Source organism: Neodiprion lecontei, chromosome 5 (assembly GCF_021901455.1).
Source record: "Neodiprion lecontei isolate iyNeoLeco1 chromosome 5, iyNeoLeco1.1, whole genome shotgun sequence".
NCBI lineage: Eukaryota > Metazoa > Arthropoda > Insecta > Hymenoptera > Diprionidae > Neodiprion > Neodiprion lecontei.
Window position 1 is genome coordinate 9,835,192 of NC_060264.1, and position 20,416 is coordinate 9,855,607.

Here is a 20,416-nt window from a genome sequence, read left to right on the forward strand (position 1 = left end):
ACGGAATGTCATTTATTGAAAAGATGACGGACAGTTGTTTGTTAAGTTTAATTACGTGATTGTTTTTGAGGGCTCAAATACCAAGTCCCACGTTACATTTCACATTACACCAGTACGATTTTTCATAAAGTAAGAAACAGATAAGAAAATACCTTTTGGCTATACGCTGGGAGAAAGTTTATGACGGTGAAGATATCTTGACGACGATAAATATTGCTAAAACTACCGTATTTCGAGTATATCAAACTATAAATCAAGGAATCATATTTTTCTATCAACTTACAATACATGCAGATGACCTTTACGATACGTCGCGTCGGTAGATAAAAATTTCTACCAGAATTAATGGAAACTTTTAAAATATCCACATTGGTGCAGGCTGAGGATATCGGATAGGAAGACGTCGATGTGTTTCTTGGTTATAATTATTTGGTAACAAAGCGTAGAATTCGTAATCCAAGAGGTGATATCAGCACGCACCATCGCGTCATGTTGCGTGCAACAAGCTCAACAAAGGAACGGCTAGAGGCTCGCTTTGACTCGGCTGGTCGCCATCTGCGCTTACGGCAGCAGCTGCTGCTTGGCCGAGCTGCTTTAGAAGCGAGGAGAGTTTTCATTAATCCATTTTTAGGCATGGACTCCGAGCCTGGCTGTTATACGAATCTCGTCTTATGCAATACCGGATGAAACTGCATCCATAAAGTCTGTAGCTGCCCGCTGCGACGGCGGCGCGTAAATAGCGTTTCGGAAATGTGAAACTTTCCATACTCTGCGATTCTAATATCTTGAGGTAAATCGACTCTTGTGCTCGATGGTAAGTGCGCTGAGAGAAATTTTTAGTTACGGTTGTCCCTCGGTCCTTAACTATTTTCATTTTTTACCACGATCGAAAAATACAGTTCTAGGTAGAAAATGAAAATTGGTTCTCTAGCTGTTACCGGAAAGTCTAGTATCCGTTGCTGTTCTTTCTCATTACGATCACTGTTGCTATATTTTCTCGTAACTGTTGCGAAAATTTAATGCTCGTGCAACGATAAATTGACGTTAAAGCCTTGTTTAACTAAAAAAGTAGAGTAAACCGAAGAAACTGACTTTGCGTTGCAATTACCAAAAAAAGGATCGACGATAGCGCGCAAAATGTTTACGCGTACCTCATTTTTCGTAATTCCAACAATATTCAAACAGTTGTTTTTAACGATACCTGTTTTACTGAATTTTTCTAGTTACTGTAACAAATGAAAATTTTCTCAGTGCGCGGAATTTCGTGCACAGGGATATTCGGGAATTTTGAAATGAAGCCGAATTTCGAAAACAAACTAGGCAGTCTCGTTGCCGATGAACGATTATTGTTGAAATACAATTTGTAAAATTTTTCAATATTTATACTCAGTGTTGGAAAAATATAGTCGAGCTAAAAGTTGGCATTTATTTTATTTAATTCAAGTTTCATTTGGTCTGTTATCATTTTCTTCACAATGTTATTCCCACGCTGTTACCAAAATTTTTTATTTTCACCTGAACTAACAATGCGCTTCTTCAGACATCGGAAAGTTCCAAAAATATACTCTTTATATTGAGTAGTAGTTACAGAACGAATTATAAATTGTAAGGAATTATGCTTCTCGGAATTTTACTAACAAGGAACACCAGTTCGGTGAACCCATTCGAATTCTTTGCAACTCACATACGATGTGAAACATTGAAAATTGAAAGACAATTTTTTTTTGTATCGGTGGAAAAACTGTCGAAATGGATGAAAACGATCCCCGCCAAAGGTGGATACCCAACGGAAGTAATTTCTTGATACGTTTCATTCGAACACCTCAAGCGCTTCTATCCAAAACTGAGAAATCATTTCATTAGGTGCCCATATTTTGGAGTCGTTTTCATCCCTTTTAAATCATTTTCCCGCCAACGAAAAAAAAACCCGTCTTTTAGTTTACAATGTTCTACAACGTACCTGACTTGCTACGAAATCGGAGGGGGCACCAAACTGATGTTCCTTGTAAGAAGACTTTGAACTGAAGCAATACCGTTCAATCAATCATTGAATGCAAAAAATTTTTTCCCGATATCCTCGGTTATCAAAGTGATGCACCAGAGTATCAATCGTTCACTGTTTTACTTCTCGTTTGTTTCTCACTATTAGAACAAAATTGCGACAAAACAGAATACGAGCTGCAAAATTTGCTCAGATATTTTGTTGGGTTAAATTCGTGTGGTACCCTATCTTTTTCCCGTCGCGGATTAATGCACAGCCCAAAGTGTTCGTCAAAAGTTTTGTTTATCATTTGAAACTACTTTGTTTCCAACAGTTCCTAACGAGCTTTTTGTTTTTCTGTTTCAGGTACGTATATCGTCAGGTTATTCTGATTTCAATGTAACGTTTCTCGTAATCAGTCGAATTGGGTAATGTATCACTTCTGGTATCGTACCTGGACGTGTGTAAAGAAAACTTCCTGACGTACTCCCAGTATCAGTTCCTTTATCTCCGTTCATCTTTTCTCCCGGATTATGTTTTCCTTGTAAACATCATGCAGTTGGACAAAAATTTAAATCTTCATTAAACTTTTAGCTTCTCTATTTGTTGTCACAATTCCATTTGGGTCATGGAACGCTAGTGCAAATCACAATATTATTTGTCGACGGCCAACTAATTAAGCTAACAAGTTTTCGAATGACCTAACTAACCGAGTTGACCGGGCCACTGGCTAACTATTTAACAGTAGTTAGACAGCCGCCTGATGACCAGTACGGATACTTGACCTGAGAAATAACGCGTCATTTGGTCATAACTGGTCGACTGACACGTGCGATAGTGAAAATGCCTTTTAAAGATTGCCACCGATAAAATCAGTGCCTGTTGTTAGCTTGTCGCAGTTTAGGAAAATTCGGGAATAGTTGGAAATCAGTCAGCCGAGTCTATCAATAACATGGAAAGAATAATTCGATAATTTTCGGTCAATTTTTTCGTAGTTCTTCGGCTTCACCGAAATACGGAAAACACGATTTAATGTTTCATGGTGAATTGTCAATTGAATCATACTTGCTGATTAAAAGATATGCGATCAGACTCCGGGATTTAATTTTTCATAGCACCATTGTTGCGTGGACGTTTCACCGTCGTGGTTAATTTCGCGTAGCGACTGCAAGTGAATGCTAATTATTTATGACACTGGAATCATTATGTTTGACCTCGTTAATGGAGAGTATGACGAATGAATGAACTTGTGCAATTTTTACAGCCTAAAAAGTTCAATCGGAGCCAGTCTACGCATCATGAGTTGTAGACGATCAGTAGTTGCGTGAAACATTAGCAAAAGTAGTTTGCGTTTTTTATAACAATATCGATTTTACTTTTTCAGATCATTTTAAAGTTCATGTCAGAATCTGCACTTAACTCTGTGTTTCAAGTTGAAAGAATGTTTAAATTTACTTTAACATGTTAAGAAACTATAAAAATGTCATACAATTATACGAGTTGATTAATTGTTATCTTAGCAGCTGTTAAATCTAACGGAAAAAGGAAAGACATTCCTTTTTCATTTGCAAAATCGCAGAGATCCATCGAAGATCCGGCAGGCCAAATCATTCAAAACAATAGCTGAGCGATATGAGTTTAAATTTTTGTGAGCCGGTTTAAGTTTATTCGTTCAAATGATAATAGATAACCTTTTTTTCGTGAAATTTGATCGTTCAATCCCTTGATTTTGAGTTCGGTAGGACAAAATTGGTGAATCGATGTGAAATAACGAGAAGGGAGGCGCTACCCACGTCTAGGAATGTGCTGGCAGACTTGGTCTAGGCATCTTGACTGCAGACGAAACGTCTCGGGCTTCAGATAATGACGCGAAATACTGCATGCATAGGTCACCGGGAATTCTATACCCACATAGGTTGTCTGTAAATAATTCAACATAACCCAACACTAGTTTTGGTAGGTCACGTAATCTGCTTATCCGATCGAATGTATTTTCTCTAGTTCGAGTATCGCTCGACGACTAGTTTGTCCAGTCGTCACTACTAATGTTTTCGATTTCAATCATGGTGGTAAAATAATTACGAGAAGCAGAGTTCGGGATTTGAAGAAGATGTTGAAAATTTATAAACAGTTTGAAGTGTTTTTACATGTACTTATGTTTAATACATTAGATCGAATCTTGATTCTACAGGGTGTTCGAATACGTTGTGTAATCATTTCACTTGTACGATCCCATGTATGATCTCGCAAAATTGAATTCGAGATCGAATTAGGTTAAAGATTTTTCAACTCTTTGGGCAGTCTATCATTTCGCGGGAAATTATTGTGGTTGAGTAAATTCGAAGCGAGTGGAACAAAAAACATTCCAAAACCAGAGTCGATGAAACAATGCTCATCGGTTCAAACTGATTAATGCTTTCCGACCCACGATCCAAACTCTGTAACGGAATAACCTTCAAAGAGTGTTTTGTAAGGTAGAAATGCACTCCAGTGAAGCAACCTTGTCTCTGTTGTATCGATAAACCTGAAAAACGTTTTCGCGTTTTAAACGAGGATCCATTCAATTCACGTGACGATGAGAAATCGGTAATAAAAAATTCCAAAAATTGAGAATTCGATCTGTACACAAGAAATTACAGGTTACATATTGTCCAAAAAAGTAGTATCGACCAATCTCCACATTTCCTATCTGATATGCAGAGGTTGTTTCAATTGGGGTAAGGATTCAAGCTGACTTCCCAACACACGCAAATACTATGACTATCAATTATTTCCAATATCTTCGAAATGTCAAGTCAAGGGGTAGACGATCGATGACCCAGCGAAGGGAGCCAGAATACGGATGGAGGCAGAAGTTCACTTCCAGTTCTCATTTAGATGCCGTACGTGCCGGCTGCCTCGTATCCAGCGTGTCCTCTCCCTCTATCATGTTTCCTCTCCCCTTCCTTTCTCTCTGTCTTCTTCGCTCTTTCCTCTACTGGGACTATACCGTATACAGCACCATACTTATACCATACGTGCACATACAGAATTACCATTGCCGCGTCTATCGCTGCAGTTGTTCATCCGGCACACGTGTCCAAACTATACCGGGACAATCTCTTGAAACTTGAAAATAAACCGCGCATGCGCCAAATAATTCAATCTCATTGGTCGGAGAAATCTTCCCGCAGCGATATTCTTGTCTGCGATGCAGGCGAGCCAACGTACGCAAAATGTGTACGTTTGAATTTTCAAAGAGCATAAGCATTGAGTTCCGACCGTGCTTTGAAGAATCAACTTTCCGATCCCAATAACAGATGCTTCCCGAAACCTTTCCGAGTTACCACCTCAATTATTTAAGATTCTAACCTCGAAAATTCCTATCAACTACATCGCCGGCAGAAACAGTTTGACAGCTGAAACTCGGGATGGCCAGCCTGCGCGAACAGCCGATAAAACTCGCGCATGCGCGGTTGATTTTCAAGTTTCAAGAGATTGTCCCGGTATGTCAAATATGCAGCTCAGGTGGCGCCAGTTTCTATTTTGACAAGCAGCGAAATACGGCGTTGATTCATCATTGAACGCAGTTAACCCCAATGATCGAATCAACATTGAATATTTCTGTGTTGCCTTTGTTTCAATGACTTTTGGAATCCTGTTAAGTGCACAATTCCGCCATATCATTTTTATCGGTATTACTGACGTACGCCGAGTTATGGTTGAATTTTTTTGTTTTATCAAACTTATCACCGTGTCGTAAGTCTTGGTAAAATCCTTGAACCAAGTTATCCGCAGAATCACTCTGTACCAAGCATCGCGAATAGCGGAACGATTTCTTCGTCACCTTTTTGCTTCGCGATTGCTTTGAGGCAGCTCACTCTGACGGGTAGAGAGAAAAGTGGGTGAGGTTTCGGCGGCGTTTCAATTAGTGACTTCTTCTCCCGACTCTCCACCACCCCGTGAACAACTTGGCAGGGTAAAACCTTATCTGGTACCCGCCCTGAGTAAATAACCAAGAGTAAAAAGAGCAAAGGGCAGGTCGTACTTCCGACCCAGATACAGATATAATCGCACACCGCAATCTGTCTTTTCGAGTTTCGATATGATAAACAAGCAAACGTGAAACAGCGTGCCGACTCCAATGCAGCATGGATAATAACGAGGGTCGAAAAATACTGAAATTGCTTCATTACCTTTGTTAACGCGACTTTGTTGTAAACCATGCTTCGTTCATCATCCGTTCATCACTCGCTCGTCACGGGGTGAATATTTGTGCAATCACGAATTATAGGCACTCCATCACGCACCGATCATCGATTTCTCGAAATCGTTGCTGTCGAGTCGCGCTTATCGTTAAATTTTCCAAACCCTTATCAAGGTAAGATCTGAAGTGTCATTTGAAACAACTACTCCCGACCTTATGGCCTTGCATGTCCCGGGCTTCCGGAATAATTTTACTCAGCTAGGATGTGGGTCGTTTGAAATGGCTGCCTGATTGGGCTTCGTGCGTGCTCGGGTAAAGTTAGGAGGAAAAAGGGGAACCGGAAGTATAGAGAAAGAACGACTACGAATTTTGGGTGGTTGAAAAATTGCGGTGACGCAGACCGGACGGATATTTTCGTTCCCGTTTTTACCGACGATTGTAGTTAGTGACGTAGTTTTATGTTTCTCTTTCTTTTCTTCTTACCTTCGTATAGCTTGCGCCCCTATTTTCGCGTAGATTTATCACGCCATCTGAGAGCTGGAACGACGAGAAAAATATTTCTTACTACAGTCCGTTCGGTCCCAGTATCAAGGATGCTTCGAGTGCCAGGAAATTTATATGTACAATACGTAATATATTATACTTGGTATAAAATACCGCGCGGTTTTGTCACCCTATCGATTAATGGATTTTGGCATCGGTATAAGTGCTCTCGGATATTTACACGGATAAGCTTTAACCTAACTTTTGGCTAACTAGTTTACGGGTGTGTGTATTTGTATCCTAACGAGGACAAACTCGCCGAGTTTCTGATCATCGCTTATATATTTTGCGCTAATGTATATTGAAAATAAAAAATGCTTTTAGAAAAGTAAATATATTTACTTGTATTTTGTCTCTGATTTTTTTTTTTTTTTCTTTATTTTAGATCAACGATACTAAGATCAATGCAATGGTTGTTTGATTCAATTTTTGTTTTCTAACAAAAAGTAAATATTGGTTAAGGGTTATGCGAATAATGTGAGGTGCTTTGAGTACCCAAAATAATTACTCGATTCGAGTAAAATTTACCCAAATTGTACATTTTTTATTTGAACCAGGTAAATATTTTGGTATTAAAAACGTTTCAATTATTTGACTATTTCTCAGTCAATATTTATTTGGTATTAGAAAAGAGAATAAATAAAATAATTGAATCAAACAACCATTGCATTGCTCGTGATAAATTTATTAGATTCAGGTACGTCTTCTTTGAATCAAACAAATTATTGATCGGATGAAAAGTATCAGGAGAACAAGTATTACGTAGATTCGCTTGTAAGAACAAAACACAGTTTTCTTCTCAGTGCAAATCAGACTAGGTCGTCTAATTTTTTTTTTTTTTTTTGCTTGTGTAGCCAAAAACTGCATGTTTGACATAAACGTAATGTAGTATCCTTTTAAGGATGTTTCAGGCGCAGTGAAAAGAGTCTGGAAATGGTAAAATCAAACAACCGAGACTTATAATAATCAATGTTCCAAAATCGAAGTCTGATAAGTGGATTCGAAAAAAAATTGACTAACTCGTGAACGAGCCTCTGAATTAAAATTGACAATATATCGACAATGTTGACTTCCTGTCATAACAATCAACTAATAAAAAATCTCAACGAAGAGTCTGTATCTACTTAGGTGAAAATTAATCTTCAACAGCACCTCTGGCAGAGTGTGAATCGTAAACGTATAATCGAATCATCGATGTTTGTAGGTACGTTTATTTAATTGTATGGTATGTTCTTAAAGATGAAACGCGTGGCGTGTGCCTTTGAACAGGTGACAGGTGTGGTGCAGGTGATTTTCTCGCAGCTGGCCAACCGACTAGCCGACCAGGCTTCTTGTCAGTGTATTAAAAAAAAGAAAATAAATTAAAAAAAAATTAAAAAAAAAAAATAAATCACACTATAAGAACCGCCGCACGTTGATCACTGTTCATTACAATACTCTTATTACTCACGTTAGTCTATCTACGAATTGTCTCGCATAGTACCAACAGGTGCGATACGAGAGAAGATATCCGTGTTGTGGAAACGTTTAGGTAACGAATTTAAGTTCTTTGAGTACCGTTGGAAAGTGACTGAATAATTTACGTTTTTCCCCCGTGTTTGGAAAGGAAAATAATACAGTGATTTAAAAAAAAAAAAAAAAAAAAACACACACACACACACAATTATAATAATAAATCTGTCCGTCAATAGAAATATTATACAAATTAATGAACATTTTCGATTTGAACAGTGAATTTTATTCAAGCTTATCTTATTACAAGTCGTAGAATCCAAGCGGAGAATACAATTTTGAAGAAAGAAACGAAGTTTAATTTTTCTGTACTATATTCTTCTTTGGTTAATTTTTATAAACTTTATCTGTGTGTTGTACTATGTATGGTTTCATATTTAATTTAACTTAACATTTATGTAAAAATAACAAGCACAACAGTATTTGCGGGAATGAACGTTAAAAGAGGCGGTGATTTTGGAATGATGCAGGTTTTAAATAGTTTCGTCTAGGTAACCATGACTGAAGAAAAACAGGGAGAGAGAGAGAGAGGGAGAAAGTTTTATTTTGCAATCGTTTACTGGAGGATGATTTTCAGTGTCTGTATAATTTTCATCACAATGTTCGCTGATCGCGGTCGATTTAGAAGGACAATTAAATTGTTTAGCGAATAAAAGAATAAAAACTTACGGTTGAACAAAAACAGTCTCTGTCATATGTGTTCAAATTTTGGGATTTAAAGAAATTTTCAGTTCATTGATAAACAGCAAGTGAGAGTGAGTCAAAATGTGTTTATTCTTCATTTTTATGATAAATTCAGGTTAGTTAATTTTCGCGTTAAACTGCAGGATACAGTTTTATTTGTATCACGCGGACGTACATTTTAAATATAATAAACGCAGTTTATCGACTAAGACGAAGAAGAACCTTCGCACGGTGAGAAATGGTTATTCAGGTCGTGGCACACATATTACGTCGACTACGTAGTCTTTATAACTGTCTTAATATCAAGTTTTATTCTTCCGTCGGTATGGAACAAAGATACTCCAACGGCTCAAATGTGAAGACGCCTATGCCTAGACAAAAAGAATACTGTCATTTCAACATTTAGTATAGAAATTGAAATTGTGTGACAACGAAAAGTGTCGCCATTTACTTTTGCTCTCTAACGTTTATTAGATTCGGTGTATTAAAATGTTTTTCATATTATTTAGATTTGGTTTTTTAAAAACAAAACCAATAGTGACATTTGCCGTTCGAATTTCCTTGTTAACCGATAATTACAGAAGTATTTTTTGAAAATTTTTTCATTACATTCGTCAAAGATGTTCTCAATCTTGAAAAATAATAAAACCAGATGATTTTACCAATTTCTTTTCAGATTCTTTCTCACGATTATAACCTCGAATATTTCACGCGATGTATTTGTAATAATATTTCCCCGAAGTTTTATCTTCCGACGTTCAGATTATTCGTTATTTTCAATCAGTGGTAAGAAAATATTTGAGTTTGACGACTACTGTTTCGATTGAATATATAAATTTTAGATATATTTTATTTTTTTTTTTTAATGTATAATCGTCGAAGTTTAAAACAAGTCTTTTTCAACTACCGAATTAAAATCACTCCAAGCTAATGCTTAGCGAGAGAAAACTACGTTTGAGACAAAAATTCCAAATCTCTGTTGAAAATTTATTTAGAAAGTTTCACCGGTTTCACCCACGCTTCGTAACTGTTGAAGCTTTTAATCGAACGACCGACTGCGTTGATATTTTTTCAATGTTGTTGTTGAACGACGGAAGCAACAAACGTGACTGTATTAATTACTGTACGTTGCCTTAACCGTACAGAAAGAGCAATTTGATTGTCTCTAGGTATATATATATCGTATATATATTCATTGACCTGTGCGCAGAATCTAGGGCGTGGACACGTATACATAAATACAATATATTTACTATATATTATACGTTTAAAGTTATATACCGGCACTCAAGTTTGCATTATGTATACATATACATGTATATATATATCGATTACGTCTTAATTGCGATTTGAATAATTAAGAAATTCGCGCATGGATTTGGGTCAACGTCGTCATCGCGGAATCTCTCGTACCAAAAATTTAACGAAAATTATCGAGCTGTGATTTAAAAATTACACTCACGCGAATACTTGCCTATCAGGCATATAACGGGCCTTACATGTATGTATAGGTGCACTTACGATGTTGTATGCAGAAAGTTTTGCCGAATTCCGAGCGTTCTCCTCTCAAATCGTTCGTATGCCTACGTAATATGTCTTACTTTAAGGATGTATCACTGGGTACAGTCTCGGCAATGAAGCGGAAGTTTGAAAGGCGCGGTTAACGTCAATCGAGACAAATTCATTGAAAGAGATATTCTCTCAGCACGGGAAACACTGGAAATATGGAAAATTGGATGAAAAAGCTTATGATGTATGTATAGATTGTCGTTCACGATTGTAAATAGCATCAAAGAATAATTTATTTCAAAAAAAAAAAAAAAAAAAAAAAAGAAAGATATTCAGTTTATTCAATCATGAAAAGTTAACGTTACTTCCAATTTTAAACCAATTCTTCGAAAATCCCCTAGAATAGATTTGGAAAACGCCATCGATCTATTTTTTCCTTCAACATATCACAAGATGGATAATAATTCTACGTGCTCTATTTTTTTACCAACAAATTCCATTTTAGGGATTTCTGGAGAATTTATTTACGAAAAAAGTAATTTACGATATATGTATACATCGAAATTGGGCGGATTTTTTTTTTTTTTTGTACACCTGTTGTGATTTCTCATGGAATCTATGAAACCTACTGTGATCAGTTTTTTCAATCTTGGAATTGATGGGTTAATATTTTTCGCACCGAAGAAGAAAAATACTCGTTCACTGAATTTAGGTCGATTAGCTCGAGTTGCACGGTCTTAAAACATCTGGTTTCCATACATTTTTGTTCAGACTGTACGAGTGGTAAATTCTTAGTTACTTGCAATTAGCTGAATGTAAAAAAAATCTAGGTATCTACGCTCTCTCTTCGGATATACACGTACCGTCTGCATTAATCGCTGTATAATCAACCCGCAAGCTTCTTCGTGAAAATAAATTAGAACGCCAAACGATTTTTATTCAGTCAAATTGAATTACAAAAACATGACAAGCGATTGTCTTATGGACAAGTTACAAAACTATTGTACCAAATTTTCCTAAGATAGTTGTAAGGTCAAATATTTATTCCATTCGATGAATGATAATTAAAAAAAAATAAAACAAATAACCTTAATTACTCACGTGGTGATGTTTAAGTAATTATCAAATACACTAAAACTGACTAAATTTTGATTGATTTCAAATAAATTTTCACTTCTTTCCGGAACTCTCTTGCCATTATTTAAACTTATCTCAAACTGTCGAAAATTTCAATAAAATTTCTAAACCATATTCTGAAACAATTTAGGCGTGTGATTGGATTGAACGAAAAAAATTATACGACAGTCAAGCTCCGTTCCTCATGCAAATTTTCATCTTATTTTCGAAATGTGTTTTGGCGAGTTTCCTAAGTCCCACGCGTTTCTGCGTGAAGGATGAATCGGAGATAAGGCCTGGCGGTAGATCCCAGAGTTCTCAGTAGGCACACCGTTGTCTGGGACGACGGTGATTAATAGAACAGAGTGAATCACCTGTTCCTCGTTTTACACTAATCAAAGCTCCACTTCTCTGTCACTGCTATCCTTACTCAACGTTATTACCATTATTCACGACGCCAGTTAAGCAATACAGCGCAAATTATTGTAGGATGAAAGAAAAAACTCGAGCTGTTACTCGCAGTTCCTCAAAATCACAGTGCCCAGGCTTTGTTTGATGAAAATCAGGATAATACGTTACGAAAATACCCACGGAATTTTATTTGAAATTTCAAGTATACGTGTGATTTAATAGCGCTGTGCGATTAACCGATTTATCTTAGGCTTCGACTCAAGTAAGGGCCGATTAATCAATTAATCGACTCGGCGTATAATCCTGCTGATTTATAAAATTCATCTATCTGTTCCAAGTAATTTAGTAATCGTTAACCTTTTGTATAACGGTAGTATAATAAGGAGATTTCTGCGTACAGATCCCGATACCGACATCTTACCGACATTTTTAGCTGCTTCAAAGCTCAGACACAAACCCTTTTTCCCGATGATCGATAAAGTAGACCAGAGTGGGGATAACCCACTACCGAAAAAAGAGTTTGTGTCTGAGCTCTGAAGCGGCTAAAAATGTCGGTAAGATGTCGGTATCGGGATCTGTACGCAGAACTCTCCTTATCGTACTACTTATAACTTACAAAATATTCGTTTCATTGAATAAAATATTAGTTAATTTAACCAAGCTGAGCGTAGTTTCTATAAATATGAGGATGAAGTTAGTAAGTTTACTGTAGCGATGCATGTTTAGGAAAAATGCGCGGTAAAATCGTTACTGCGCAACTTTAGCGAACGTCTGAAATTTAGTAAACAGTGATAAATAAAATATACTCGTATTTTGCAACGACGACTTCTTGGAAGTCATTCTAAAATTGCGCGGTAATGAGTTTTTCCATAATGTTTCGTTACGCTAACGTTACCAACTTCAGCCTCGTTTATTGAGCTGATTCACATTTCTCCGAATGAAATAGATTTTTCGTACGAGTCACAGGATAACTGTTGAATTAACTGTAACGAGGAATTTCTTTTCAATTTGTGCTTTTTTTGGCATGAATATTAACGAGAATCACGACGGGAAAATTTTAATTTAATTTTAATTTTAATGAGTGCAAATCGAATTTAAAAAGTGCTGATTTTAACGTCAGTTCATTATCTTTCAAACTTTCTATATATTATTTACAACGGTGTACGTATGCGATATTTTTTAGTTCGATGTATAGATTGTATAGTCGCAGTCGGGAGAAGAGAGACGGTGAAAATGTCGACTGGTTAAAATCGGTTTCTCAGTTTTCCAGGGGCTGGGCTGCAAGCTCAAACCACGTCAAACAATAGAATTATAACTAACTGGAGTCTGGAACACATGATTAATTATTGCTGCTATCATAACTGTGGGTTTATCAATCCACTTCCTCATAAAGTTGACGATATGTGAGATTCAAGTTTTATGCTCAACGTACGCTTTGTTAATTCACTTGTAAAAAAAAAAAAAAAAAACACCGACTTAGAGGATTATCATTTATACATCAATTTGAATATCGTTCAGTTCGGAAAATCCTTTTTAAAAAAAGAAAAAGTGAATATTTAAGTTCTTAGTTTTCAACCGAGATTGCGCTTTGCTGATTTCAATCTTGTCTGCGATAAAAATCTATTTCAAGTATCACATGATACGCGAGAATGTAATTATCGAGCTTGAAAACTTTAAAATCTGATAAAAACCACCAGAGTTTCCTCCATTTTTATTTATTTATTTTTCATTTTACGCAAGTAGTTGATACCATTTTAGTTTGGTTATTCAAATTTGCTCAGATTCATTTCTATCGCTTGACAGAGACGTTGGTTTCAATCGTGTTCGCTGTCACTGTCGCCAATAACGTTGCCGGTGATTCTACCAACCTATTTTTATTTATTTTTTTTTTTCTTCCTCGTTTTCAATCGAGTGTCCCGTGTTCGAAAAGCTTTTGGTCGATGATAAACTTCTATTTTTCTACCAACGGATATCTCCTTACCAGCAATGTGTCAACCCCTCAAGATTCCGCACGTGTCTCGTAGGCACGTGGAAGCTTCTCTCAAAGCGTAGGCAGGGTGAAGACAGAAGGAACTTAACTGTATCAAGTCCGCGCTTTGTCACGTCCACACCTTAGTTACCAACGTGTAATTTCCTTCTTCTTTGGTTACAAGCTCTACTGTTGATTACGCAATTCAGCCTACGCGATGACGTCGAGATATTTTACTCGAATTTACACCCAACCGTTTACATATTTATATCTACGTCGCGCCTTTCGCAGTTACTTATTAATTTGCATGTAGGAGAAGCAAGGACGCGTTGTGCAATTCGATACGACCTTCCAATTTGACTCTACGTCACATCGCGAACTCTTGATCTTCAATGGATTTTGAAAAGAGTGTGATTTATTCGACTTATTGTTAGATAACAATTTAAATGAACTAACCGTTTAAAATTTTGTACAGTCTTACTCGCATTCGGTACGAGATCTTGGTAATATTCTTTGAATTCACCGAACGAATCAAACTCGTGTACGAATTTTGCGATAACTTTTTGACGATTGTTAGTATAGCGTTGAGAAATATTTTTATCTTATTTTCATTTTCAGGGCTGTCACAGATCCCAGGGACGGTCGTCGAGTGGCGCTTAAAAAACTGCCGAACGTCTTTCAGAGCCTCGTCAGCAGTAAACGAGTGTTTCGAGAGTTGAAGATGTTGTGCTTCTTCAAACACGAAAATGTAAGTTATACTTTCACAAATTTATCATCACTCGCCCGCTCGTAAAAAAACCACATTTCACAACACGTCGCTGATTTTGAAAGATCTTTTTTTTTCTTTCGTCGTTTAATTGTATCTCTTTTTTCCACCAATTCCCTTCTCAATTGCCCACTTTAGGTATCGAATTCCAATCGTCAGTTATTCCTCAATTATATCTCGAGTCGTTGAGTCGAAATATTGATCACAGAAAACGGATTCTTTCACCCAGCAATGACGACTGGAAAACCGGGCCAGTGGTTCAGCGCTTTTCTCGTTTACTAGACTAAAACCCACAGAGCCGTTTAAAACGACAGGACGTGAGTCGGTTTTCAAGTGTGTCTGAGGATTTCTGCACCGGTAGTGGATGATGAAAATCTGTGAAACTTTAGCTAGTGTCTTTGTTGTAGGCGGAGTCCCGTCTCCTCCTCAACGAAATCTGTAATTAAAGCTTACGTTTGCGATCTCGCTGTTTGCACAGGGTACCCGAACCACTTGAAACCTAACCAGAGTTACTCGACGTGTGCTTGCGAGCACTAGACTGGCACATATCGCACATCGCAAAACTTCGGAAAACAAAGCCAACGTGCCACCGTCACAGGCATATACGTTGCATCCTTACGACGATAGACAATATTGAGAAATTGAGGAAAAATTATCGACAGCCAAAAATTCATTCGGTACATTTTCAAGTACCATACGATCAAAATATTCATATCCAATTTGCGACGGATGGAAATACCTTAATTTGTGGTTTCATTTGTTATATTGAATTTGGTAAAGGAGAAACTGGATTTCCACCGAAGTAGTCTGGACCGTTTTTTTTTCTAAAAAAAAAAAAAAAAAATTTTTGGCCGCCCTGATGGAGTATTGATTGATCTTTTTGGTTCTGTTTCAGGTACTATCTGCACTGGACATACTTCAGCCACCGCATCTAGACTTCTTCCAGGAAATGTATACTTTTCATTTATTAACGAATATTTTTATATTATTAGCCATTACTTTTTTTTTTTTCAGTAATTTCATTTATCATTAATATGCTTGTCGAGTCGGTTGATACGATAGAGAGAAAAAAAACTATCTTCAGTTCAATGAAAGAACCGAAAAAATCTTTGACGTTGCGAAAAACAAAATTCAAACAATTCTCAATGCAAATATGGTTATATATGTCTACTTTTGGAACCAGATAATGGCAGATTAGGTACGTTGTTGAATTTCATTCCCAAACTTTATCTAGCAATAGGGCAAATAGTTTTGAAGCTACCTTCGCGAACGATGAAGGACTGGCCTTAGTCGCAGAACTAACTTCCCGAAAACAATGCACATAAGTTTTAAGACACAACTTTCAATACCCATCCACTGCGTAGAAGCGAACCGAGTGAAGATCGATCTCAATAAATTAACATTAAAATCGCGCATATTTTATTATAATGAAGTTCCATTTCCGTTTTTAAACAACATAAATCCGTTCTATTATCTAACTTTTGAGACAGATTTGATACAGTGTGACGCTGTTGCCGAAAATCGCTTTTTCTTGTTTTACTTCGTGGAGGTTTTTTTTTCATTCTTCTTTTATTATTCCATTTGTTTATTCCAACAGGCAGCCAAGCGCTCGAAGATTGATGAAGATTTCGTAAAGTTTCGTGGTGTTTTTTTTTTTTTTAATTCTTCTTTCCCACTTTGGATAAATGTACACAAACGTTTTTGATATATTAACTTTCGGATCTTGTTTAAAAGTTATTTTCCATCTTCAAAGAGCAATGATTCACTGTATAAGTATACAGTATATTATTATAAAATTATATACAAACGTATTCATTCTTCAAGTCTCGGAGAATTGAGACACATCTGCATTTATATGTACGTGTAATTCACTTGAAACAAAATTAGAAATTAGTTTGTCAACCGAGGTGACAAAAGGTAATCGAAAGTGGCTAATTTATTTAACTTGGAATAATTTGTGCTTCTTTACGTACGATACGTGCAAATTTCGCAAATTTAACCGTGAACTTGTTTAATTGTTTTCCAACTCTGTTCATGGTGAAAATCAAGGAATCTCATTGTATGTATCAATTCATATGAAGAATTGAGACAGAGTAAATCAGATACCAAATTGTAAACCTCCTTGCGAAGACTAGTTGGTTTTTTTTTTTTTTTTTTCTTCATTCAACTTTTGTGTAAAGTATTCTAGACTTTGAAAAATTGGAAAAAGAATTTAGGTCCACTTCTCACAGTGTTGACTAAATTGTCAAATATCTCACAAACTCGAAAGTTTGTAATTGCTGTAGATAAAAATTGACATTCGTTAAGCAAATGAAATATCCAAATACGAATAAACCCATTCGAGGTTTTCAACGCGAATTGCGAAGGTGTCGAACAAACTGAAAATTTGAAAATATTACATCGACGAGAGAGGAAAAATTGACAAAAAACTATAAAACTGTAAAGTTTTTCACCCCGTGACTCGACGTGAAATATTTCACGCGTGCGCCTGTGCTACATGCATAGAATACACGCAAAAACTGTGCATCGGTCGCGTCGAAGAAACCCCACGACGAGGATCCGATCGTGAGTCGAAGCCCCATCGCATCGCTTTGTCGAGCGTAAATTTTTACCGCCTCCAATCGGCCGTCCGTAGTCGATTTTAAACATTTACAGGTATATTCAATATTATACATAGTCGGATGTCGGCTGTATTTCTCATGACTGATTCAGATGTTCGAGCACACATCCAAACTCGAGTTTACTTATTCGGGAGACGCTTGAAATATTTCGGACTACGCCGGTTTTGCAACCTCGAGGCTTATTTCTTCATTCTTTTATTCCGAATCACAGACGTCGTTGTTGTTTGTAATCAATACATGCAAATCGAGTTCTCGGTAACTTTAGCGAAATGAATTGGCTGATATAACGCGATTCGTCGTCAAGTTTTTATGTCGTATTATGATTAGTCGACGGTGTATTCGAAACAAACGATCATCCAGGCAGCAACTCTCGACACGATTTGCTAATCTTCAATTTTCTGACACCCTGTATGTCACGGAATTTAATGTTTACCGTGGATCGACCGCTTCGAGATTGCCACTTTAATCCTTGGTTAACACTCTTCAAAGGAATCCAATTTTCGACCGGGTTAAAAAAATTCAGTCACATTCGTCGAAGATCGATGATAAAGAATGGGTATAATTACCCTGCTAATTAGAGAGTTGAAAATGGAAAAAAAAATGTTTACAAATCTGCGATAGCAATTGGACGGAAATTTGTTGTTGCATATTCTGTTGCGAAATATTGCTGGTACAATAATTGCCATTAATTCCTCGGGGAAAAATTAAACCGATCTAATTAGATTCAAATCTTGTCTCCACTTAATCCTTTGAGTCATAGTGGCAAGTATTCTTACCACCTATTCTATATCCATTTTTTTGTATATTCAGAGAACCTTTCAACATATTTCATATTTTTACTATTTCTGATAGTATATCAACAGGTTTTCACTACTCGAGAGTGATTATTCCGATATAATGGAAATTACTATTGTTAGAAAGGAATTGATTGCAAACAACGTGAAAATTGAAGGAATAATTTATTTCCGAGAAAGTTATCCCTCTGAACATATATACATGTTTTGCATAAATTAAAAGCTTTTAGGGTCGCTGATTACGAATCTGAAATCGGATTCTAGAAATTCAAGATGGCGGATCCAATATGGCGGACGAAAATTTCAAATTCGATCGAATCCGGAGAAAAAAAATCTATCTAGGGGTTTTTGGGGTCGTTCATTACGAATCTGAAATGAGATTTTGAAAATTCGGCAGGGCGAATCCAATCAGCGACCCCGAAGACTCCTGCGTAGAGTTTTTTTGACCGCATTCGATCAAATCTGTAATTTCCATCCGCCATGTTGAACTCGCCATCTTGAATTTTCGAAATTTAATTTCAGACTCGTAATCAGCGATCCCAAAAACCACAGAATACTATCTTATTGTGTAATAAAAGTTGACTAGGCACAAGAACGTGTGACTTTAAGGGTCAACATGATCTAATCACATATAATTTTATCGATCTATTAATTAGATCCATATGTAAATAAAATCAGGATAAGTAGCGTAAAAATTTCTATCTCATTAGTTCCATTAATATTCTTTCCCGGACGTACGTGTAAAAAAAAGATCGTATAAAAATATCAATTGTAGGTACCCGCAATTTTACAAGTCACCTATGTACAAATAACAGTCCCTGATTTTATTTCTCGCTTCAATTTTTGCCTCGATGACGTATATCCGTAACTGCACCGTCTTACTTTTTACCATCGCGCAAATAAAATCCGAATTCGAAAACGCGCGAGCAATTTCACCGTTTGTTCCTTAACCGGACCCCATTCGAAATTACAGAGATATGCAGCTGCTGACCGGGATTACACCTACGGCTCTATTCACACGGTCAGAAATCACGCACAACTGCATGGATTTGGTATTCACGCGTGTTAGTAAGCAGCCAGGGTATAACGGCCTTTAGTAACCCGACGGCCACGGCAGCTTTATCCACGCCACATAATGTAACAAGTTTTGGGTGGTTGCCTCTCCTGCAGCTCGAGTTTTATCCCGGCGCTGTTGTGCTCTCGTCCCGTCCTCCTCGTCTCTCCCGAACGGTGCGAAATAGCGCAAAGCCGCGCCTCGAGCCCTTATCGATTCCAATGGTTATTAAGTCGGCATAAATTCGGCCCTTGTGCAACGCGGATCTCGCTGCTGGGGGCGAAAAGGGCGGGGATCTCCAAGGGAGGGTCCCTCTCTCTCTCTCTCTCCCTCTCTCTCTTTTTCTCTCCCTCATTTTCCTGGCCCTGCGGACCCCCGGGGTTGGCACCCTTTTCGTAATACCGGCGCCTTGGCGCCCCGACCGCCGTGCAGCGCGTGGCATCGACCAAAGCGTTTCCCCTCGTTCGAAGGGCTACCCCCCCCTTCTCTCCCTTATCCCTCTTCGACAACTTTTTGCTCTCTTCTTCGACGCTTCCTGCTCTCTTTTTTTTTTTTTTCTTCTTCTTGTACTTTCACTTTTGGTTGTACGATACGGTTCGGGGTGTGAACGTTGAAATATTTGAAAATAGGTTGGTCGTAAGATCGATTGTTCAAAAAAAAAGAAAAAAAAAAAAAAACAAAAACCGAATCATTTTTCTACCGTGCCGGAGTATAGATTTGTCAGAATTAATTTGAATGTAACTTACCTAGTCGAAGTTAAGAAACTTTTTTTTTAAACGTCAAAATTTCGTTGCTGTAACACGTTCGGACCATGTATGGTATGTTCGAAGGCGGATGGTGACGTTTTATTTGTAGGAAGAGTGCGGCTACGGTACACTGTTTTACCTGCGGACATCCCCCGACGTATTATGTAATGATATGTGAATATGATGTATCAATTAATCGCGAAAACAATTAATTGTTATCATAAAAATGGTGGAATTTAATCTTACTGTAATTTAGAATCGTTAGAATATTTCGAAGGTGAAATGTAAGAAGATCACGATGTGGAACGTCAAAATATGTACAGAATCTTTGGATTGAATAAGATTGTAGGAATTCTGACGATTCTGTAATGTTTAGACTTTCGTTAGTTTGATCTTTCTACATTTTAACTCTTTTATAATACGACTTGCTGGATTTTAAAATCTTATCGCATACATTTTAGTATTTTAAAAACTTGTATATTTTCACATATCATTTTTCCCCTCTATAAAAATATAGAATCTTC

The 20,416-nt window shown here is 37.1% G+C and overlaps 1 protein-coding gene across 3 annotated transcripts in view; it reads left to right on the forward strand.

Annotated features, from left to right (window-relative positions):
• Window positions 1-20,416, forward strand: part of LOC107223234 (serine/threonine-protein kinase NLK) — a 145,519-nt gene that overhangs the window by 76,969 nt on the left and 48,134 nt on the right. For all 3 annotated transcript variants that reach the window (XR_006904295.1, XR_006904296.1, XM_046739412.1), the window contains exons 2-3: window positions 14,530-14,659; window positions 15,573-15,628. Coding sequence is in view for 1 of the 3 variants with exons in the window: in XM_046739412.1 (XP_046595368.1) it covers window positions 14,530-14,659; window positions 15,573-15,628 (186 nt within the window). In the remaining 2 variants the exon portion in view is untranslated. The remainder of the gene's footprint in view (window positions 1-14,529; window positions 14,660-15,572; window positions 15,629-20,416) is intronic.